This window comes from Clarias gariepinus, chromosome 22 (genome assembly GCF_024256425.1).
Source record: "Clarias gariepinus isolate MV-2021 ecotype Netherlands chromosome 22, CGAR_prim_01v2, whole genome shotgun sequence".
Classification (NCBI taxonomy): Eukaryota; Metazoa; Chordata; class Actinopteri; order Siluriformes; family Clariidae; genus Clarias; species Clarias gariepinus.
The window spans coordinates 22810667-22818606 of NC_071121.1; the positions used below are offsets into that span (position 1 = coordinate 22810667).

The 7940-nt window shown below is 39.3% G+C and overlaps 1 protein-coding gene and 1 non-coding gene across 2 annotated transcripts; both read right to left on the minus strand.

Annotated features, from left to right (window-relative positions):
- On the minus strand, positions 1-6769 carry kansl2 (KAT8 regulatory NSL complex subunit 2). The gene is made up of 10 exons (XM_053483285.1): positions 6674-6769; positions 5983-6241; positions 4512-4687; positions 4145-4259; positions 3870-4033; positions 3094-3260; positions 2155-2251; positions 1627-1880; positions 1037-1216; positions 1-366 (listed from the first exon to the last, which is right to left on the minus strand). The coding sequence occupies exons 2-10, from the start codon at positions 6231-6233 to the stop codon at positions 271-273; spliced, it is 1500 nt and encodes a 499-aa protein (XP_053339260.1). The 5' UTR covers positions 6234-6241; positions 6674-6769; the 3' UTR covers positions 1-270.
- LOC128510892 (small nucleolar RNA SNORA2/SNORA34 family) lies at positions 1946-2083 on the minus strand. The gene has a single exon (XR_008356141.1). It is a non-coding gene; the product is annotated as a small nucleolar RNA SNORA2/SNORA34 family (small nucleolar RNA).
- Positions 6770-7940: the final 1171 nt, after the last annotated feature.

Sequence of the window (7940 nt, forward strand, 5' to 3'; positions counted from 1 at the left end):
TTCCAGACCAGAGCAACAAAGTATGATTTATTTTAATAATAAAAAAAGAAGAAAAAAAAGGGAGACAAACTGACACAGGCTGCGAGTAATGCATTAGCACTTATTTTCCAAGTGATAAGCTTTTGGAATATACTTCAGGACAATTTCTATAAATAGGGTGCAACATTTCCTCCACAAAAAGTCATCTTGGTTAAATATGGCTTTTTACTGGACACCAGTGCAGAAGGTTAAAAGTCTACAGACAGCTGAGAAAATCAGTGCACAAGATGCTCAGGATGTGGCAACTGTTGTTATTGTGTCGGCGTCCTTTGATGTATTCTGTGTGGCATCCTCATCTCCTGCTGTTTCGGATACCTCCGACACAGCCTGGGGATTTAAAAAAGAAGAAGAAAGCATGTCTTTAGTAAATCCTGATTTTTTTAAGACATAGTGATAAAAAAATAATACAAAAATACACTGCCTGGCCAAAAAAAATTAAAAATCGCGCAAAGGAATTTTTTTTTTAATTACAGGAACTGAATAAAAAACACTGACATTATAAAAAAAATTTTAAAAAAAGCTTTGTAGAAGAAATGTGGTCAGAAAAAAAATAAAATCATGAATAGACATCACCTAAACACCTGAAGTTAAAGAAAATTGACAGTAAAAACCATTGCTATGTTTAATAATGAACCAATGTGATTAAAACGCACAGGATTGGGATTAAAAAGCTATGAGGCCATAAATAACTTAAAATTAAGTCAGCTGACAACCTGAATATACTGAAAACCAGGCAATCGCATCAGTTTTTCTTTTCTGATGGCATATTCCAAGACTTAAATTCTGAAAGTGTGGCTCTGGGAGCATGAGGAATCAACTTCACTTATGAACTAGCCATAATATTGCATGCTGTAATCAAATCTAAATGTGATTTGAATTAAATCTTTAAGTGTGCAAGTTTTTTGTGAGACAGGCAGGGTATATGGCTATGATCATGTAAGAAAAAAAAAAAGAAGAAAAAAAAAGCGCGCATGATTGCTGTCAAATCAACAATTACCTGGTCTGCTGCAGACATGTCATCTGTCTCCGAAAGCTCGGCGTCTTGTCCTGACTCAAGGATGTCCATAGGGGCTTCAGCAATAGCACGGATGGTCTGGTCTTCGAGCGCCAGGGCCGTGTCAAAAAGCAGCGGTGATGGAGGGCACTGCATCTCCTCGTCCCCTACCACATCCAGATCCTGCAGCGCAGAGCAAATCTTAGTCCTCTCTCAGCTCACAGTAACTACAGCAGTAAGGCTAAGCTCTTAAAGAGACCTTTTTTTTTTCAGGAAAAAAAAAATGCATAATATCTCTCATGATCATACATTATACAATTTCAATTCTGTGTTTTTTCTTTCTTATATCAGGTCTTTGCTTTGATACATGTGACATGCAGTAGCTGTGTTGCTTTTGTCAAAATTATTTGATTGCTCAAGATCACAAGAAGGCAAAAAAAGAGCTAGCTAATCCCAACAAGTGTGCGCCAATTGTTACAATAATGCAATTTTTTTTTTATGTACATAAAAATGATACATTAGAACATTTACAGCATAAGAAACAAGGCATACTATTTAAAATGACCAGAGCCCACAAATAAAGTTGTTCGTACATCGCTGAACTCGAGTGGCAGGCTCTCTGTTGGTTGAAGCTCAGCAGCGCTCAGGTACATATCCGTCGGTGCTAACGATAGCTGCTCCGGCGCCAGTGGTTCCTGTTCAGGCTGGTACATGGGAGGAGGCAGGGAGAGATGCAGCGGGCACCGTGGCTCCTCTGACTGGCCCATGTGCACGGGTCTGTCACAGGGCACGTCCTTTAAACCTGGGCACATCTTAAACAACACCTGGCTACTATCTTGGTAAATATCTGTTTGGGATTGTTAAAGAACACTAAAAGAATGCAGCAACATAGAATTAAAAATTTTTTTATTGAAATGTTTCTTCTAACTGAACTGATTTTTCCCATTTTGCAATGTGTGGGAAAATCAACAGACCATCTGAAAGATTTAATTTTGGCCGCTGTTTGAAACCAACAGCTACAGCAAGTTGTTGGCCTTGATTCAGGGCACAAAAAAAAAAAATGACATGAAAGGGGTTATAACCAAAAACTAAACGTGCATGTTTAACTCTGAGAAAGATACGAGAAAGGCAGTGCCGCGTCAAGGGCAAACAGGGGTTTAAGCACCGCGTCCCCTCCACAAAAGAAATGCACCTCTGGCTGGGGCGAACTGAGTGAGCCTGCGGAAACACCATAAAGCATCCATTTGCAAATAAAGTTAGTACTGTAAATTAGGCAAATTTCCTTCCAAAAAGTCTGTGTAAAAGCTTTTTAGTTCACCGATTTCTGCTCAACACGGCTACAAGAAATTTTCCTTTCTCTATATAATCCCCTGCTACACTAACACACTCAACCTATTTCACAGCGCTTGGATACCATCAAGGTAAAGTTATCTCAGTACGCTGGACTGATCGGACTGCCTGCTTCACCTTTGAAATGCTGGCCTCCTTACATTTTTCTCTCATCATACATCTGAGCAGTTGAGGGTTAAAGGCCTTGCTTAAGGGTTTAAAGAGGCAACTTGGTGGTGCAGAGGTTTGAATCAGGGACCCTCTGATCAGTATTCCAAAGCCGCACTCGCCGAGCAACTCCTGCCCTATACCCCATTATTTGTACATTACTGGAACCTGCCTGGGAGTTTTTGCCCCTGTACAGTCCTGACTTCACTCGCAGGCTTTTCCACATATTTGGGCCATTAAAGGATATCCAGGGAGGCTAGCATTTCAGACGTGAAGCAGGCAATCTGATGATGGCTCTGGCTTACTGAGAAAAAGTTTTCAAGATGAAGCAGAAAACAATTAAAGAAAATCTTTTGTCTCAAGGTGACATAAATTAATATATGTTTATAACAACCAACAACACTGCTATAATTAAATCCAAAAATATTGTTAGTTACATGTTTTAACAGCTTCGAAATGTATTCTTTCAATGTAAAAAATATTACTATTTTGCACTGTCACATACAGAAAAGTGAACCAAAAACCTGAAAAAAAAAACCAAAGGCTCAGGTAAGGATGTGTACCTGTGGTGTTCCTCCCTCAGTAACAGCCTGTCTGCGCTCCCGTAGTTGCCTGTGTAGCAGAGCCTCCACCCCATAGCGTCGCCGGTAGCGTCGTAACGCCTTCAGCTTCCTCAGATTTTCCCTCTCTTTCATGGACAGACCCTCAGGTCCTGTTAAAAGACTGCTGCCTGTCACAGACAGCCAATTGCACTCATTAAGCATGAGCCGATAGGCAGAAGTGGAAAGAAAAGTCAGAAACATATTGGCAAGCCCACTAGACAAGTAAAAGCCCCAGTGTGCTTCCCAGTCTCATGTTTTGGTTGCCTGGAAATGTAATTAATGTCTAACAAGTTGTAGTTACAATAATGTATGGTGAGCTAGTAACATAGTTCAGTTGATTAGACTAAAATATAAAAAATATTTTTCCATTCTCATGCTGCATGATACTTGTTAACTTGCTGTATAAAAACATGCTGCACAACTTGCCGTGACTGCTGAGAGGGCCTTTTACAAACAGTGTAGCACAACTGCTTATTTACATAACCAAATGCACATAAACAAACCCAGCAGCCTGTATGCATATGGGAAGCTGAAACATCCTTATCAATGTATACAACCTCCAAGGCTTATATTTGTATAAAGGAAGACATAGCAGTACATTCTGGACCTCTAACACGTGCATTAACTGGCACCTACACAAGAATTACACAACATCTGCTGTAGAAGGCAACAATACTCCAATGCTACTGAACAGCTAATGATTTGCCCTGCTCAAGGAAACGGACGTATGAGGTTACCTATTGTGTCATGCTCGATCTTGCGGCTGTGCAGGTAACGTCTCTTTTTTTCCTTCAGTAAGTGCTGCAGACGTTTAAACTGGTCTATGTAGAGTGACTGGAGTCTGATGAGCTTTTCGCGAGTAATCAAAGCGACTTCTTCTGCAGTGTACACCCCGGCATGCCTACACAAGCACACACCACAAACAAAAACAAAGTGAGGATTAGTCTGTCTATAAACACAGCCTGAAGACACACTAAATTAACCTGTACTCGTGAATGACCATGCGTCTTACTTTAGAGGGTCTTCGTGGTCGCTGTCTATGCTGTCCGCTTCACTGTCAGGATCTCCTCTCCATGTCTGATCAAGCACCACTGGGTCCTGCTCGTCTTCACTCCAGCTGTCTTCATCTATATAAAGAGGTTCCGAAAGAATTTATCAGGTTGGTACACTATTAATGTAAGTCTATTTGTATTTCCATTTTGCAGGGATACTCCAGAATCGTCAAATCTTAGATAAAATTACTATGGTTTACTATATGTTGGTAAATAGAGAAAAATGTATTTAAAAAATTCTTAGCTGACAAATACAGGACGTTAAAACAGCATCAAAGTGGGGAACAGAAATGTAGTTTTAAAAAAATAATCTGAAAAGAGGCCTGCCTAGAATTCGGTTCACTTCACTGCGACTGTCCTGGCCGAGAGCTCCCATCTCTGTCCTATTGTAGCCACTGAGCTGAGAGAGCAGGTACTCGGGGGATGGTCCAGAGGATGCCTTGCGCATCTGTGCCTGCAGAGCCAAAGCATTCCTGTGTGCATGCTCAGCACAAAACGCAACTCTGAAAAGAGAAGTAGGAGGAAAAAAAAAAGGGGGGGGGGGGTCAATATGAAATGTAGAAATAGACAAGAGTAATCATAAATTACAATTAGAGTTATTTATGCAATTAATAATGTAAGGGCAACCAGCATAACTGTCTGCTTAATAAGTAAGGGAATTACCAGGGACAAGCTGATACAATATTATCACAATACAAAACGCACATTCAATTTGTATTGAGATTTTGTTAGTATCATGACTTAATAAATAGCCCATTATAAAAATTTTTTTTAGATTTAAGATTCTAAACAAACTTGGCAATTTATTTCACTGCAGCCACACAGAATGATGTGCTGCTTGCCAATGTGTGAAGAGTTTAGAGTGCACCATCTGTAGGATTATAAAAGAACTGCAACACTTTACCACCTCGAATTTAAACACAGTGGAGCCTCGGATTATGGGTGCCCACATTTATGAAGTTATATATATATATATATATATATATATATTTTGCATCTTATGAAAGATTTAGTGAAGACATGGCAACACGGGTCCAAAGTTAGTTATAAAGGACGGTAACAGGAATAAAATTAAAAAAAAGGAACTTTCAATTTTGCAAAAAAAATTATAAATAAATAAATAAATAAATCAATAAAAGGGTTAAATGAGGTATATTGTCTGTTTATCTTTAACTTCAGTTACTGTAATTCCTAAAAAATTTTATTGTTTTCATGTGCAAAAATATGATAATGGCAGAAATTGGTAATATTTTTGAATGGCTGAAATGAACTTTCTGTAACTATAAAATTTCTTATGGGACAATTTGTATTGCAATACAAATTTAACATTAAGAACTCGTCTTTAGAATGAATTACATTTGTATGATGAGGGTCGACTGTATATAAACTAAAATATAATAAAAACAAATAAATAAATTTGGAATAAGCATGGTGATGCATAATATGCAACTGAATCTCTACTGCCAACATACTTGCATGCAGTGTTAATGTCTTCACCAGGGTCATAGTTCTCCCAGTGGAATCTGGGTCTTTAATGGATAACCAGGTGGCCTGTGTTTTTTTTTTTAATTTTCACAATTTCTAGGTATGGGACAAGCTCCTCGTATATACATATGGTGTGTGCACACAAGTTATCGTCACGTGACCGATTCATCACGAAGCACACCTCGTGTTGTATTAAAGTTAGATCTTTGATGGACCATAATTCTGGAACACCTTTTCTCCACAAAAACGTGTTCGTACGTGTCCCACCCCTGACTATATAAACCAGTCTAAGATAATATGATTAAACATTTACCCGTCCTTTTTCTCTGGTTTGGGGGCAGCATTGGGACAGCGCTTGCCGTTCTTGCTGGAGACATAGCTGCACTGGCGGTATGGAGCATTTTTGTCTTCCAGGATGTGCTTGATGCAGAAGTCCCAGCCGTCTATGCGAGGCTGAGTGCACGCTCGCTGCGTGAACGCGCACGTCTGGGGCTCGTGGGCGCGCGCGGCCTGCGACGCTCGGCCCCTGCTGGACGGCAGCACGTGGATGCGAATCCGGTTCATCAGGGCTACTATAAGGGGGAAAAAATAGTTGCGCAGCTCTAACAAAATATAATACTATATTCAATATTCAGGAGCTAAAACACCTACAGCACAGAACATTACCGCTCAAGAAAATCACGATTACGTTTCACACAATTAATCCCGAACGAAAAACTAAATAGATTTTTAAAAAATGTGTATTTTAATGTACACGCTTATGCGTTACGCAACAGTGCTTTTCTGCGTTATATTGGACGTCATTTAACTCGCGCCGATTTCCGCAGAACGTCACATGCAGGTCGGCCATCTTTGAACGGCTACCCGAGGTAAGCAAGCAAGCTAACGAAACGCAAAGAAGGCAAAATACAATACAGTATTCACAACATAGGCTACTATTGCTATTCTAACTAAAATACAAGTTATGATCCGAAACCCCGGACCGAGTAACATTACTAACTCACCAAAATTTAATACTGAACTGGCGAACCTCCGTTAACTCCAACGGCAGAACCACCGATTGAACTCCTACTTGCTAAGCGGTACTGTCTCGCGACAAGCCTCGCCCACTCTGCTCAGCAGACCCGCCCATGCTTAACGACGATTGGCTCAATATCTTTTGCCTTAGCCGTTTAATTGGACCAAAAATGCAGTAATCTCTTCCTGGATTGGCTGTGGAATCGTAGAAAATAAATACCCATTATTTATGCTTATTATACAGAAAACACATTCCTTTTGGTTTCTTTGACGAGGATAAATATTTTATAATAAATGTAGTGTTTATGATATAATTGAAATTTTTTAAATTCATAAATTTAAAATAAATAATACTATACCACTTTCTTGTATTAAAAATAACAGATATTTTTTAAATGTTCTTTTTAAAAAGAACTATAGAGCTGTTTATATATAGCACCTGTGGTTTATCTCATAGTGGTGCTTCACATTACTGCTTTTTATTAGCACCTTGGTTTGTTTCTTGAGAATTTTAGTGGCTTGTAGGTGCACCTTCGTTTCTTATATACTTTGTCTATACGCGGTTAACTATGTTTGGCATTGATTGGTTGTGTTGAGTGACGTGTATAGCCACGCCCACCTCGAGGGAAAAACCGCTACATCAGTTAAAAAAAAAGATGCTGAAACATAATCAGGCACATGACTGCTAGCAACTTCGCTTCTACTTAACATTTTGGTTGGCTTTATGTTGCAGGCTTAACCTGAGGAACATATCTATGTACTGCCAAAGTTTAATTAAATCCTATCCAGCCAGTTTTGCATGATGCTGTGACAAAATCTGGCTGGACAAATATATTATTCATACAGAAAGAAAAGTGGTTTTGGGTCATTCAGTGTATGAAACACAAAGACATTATTGAAAGAGTGAGTTCTGACCAATGTACAGACAAAACCTTACTTTTATTTATATAAATAATACTTCCAGTGGCGAAGGTTTTCCTGCCTTTTGTCTTTGTGCAAGTTCTCCCAGCGGATGGTGGGCATCCTCCAGGTATCCCCATAGTACAAAGACATAGAGTTTAGGTTAATTGTCGCCCATAAATTGCCAGTTGTGTGTGTGTGTGCCTGCCTTGAGATGGACTGGCACCCCACCGACAGTAGTATAGAGTTGTACAGGACCCCATGACCCTAGTATAAGTGGATAAGTGGTATAGAAGATGAATGAATGGAATAAATATATCACACATGACAAAAATAAAGAAACAGAATTATATG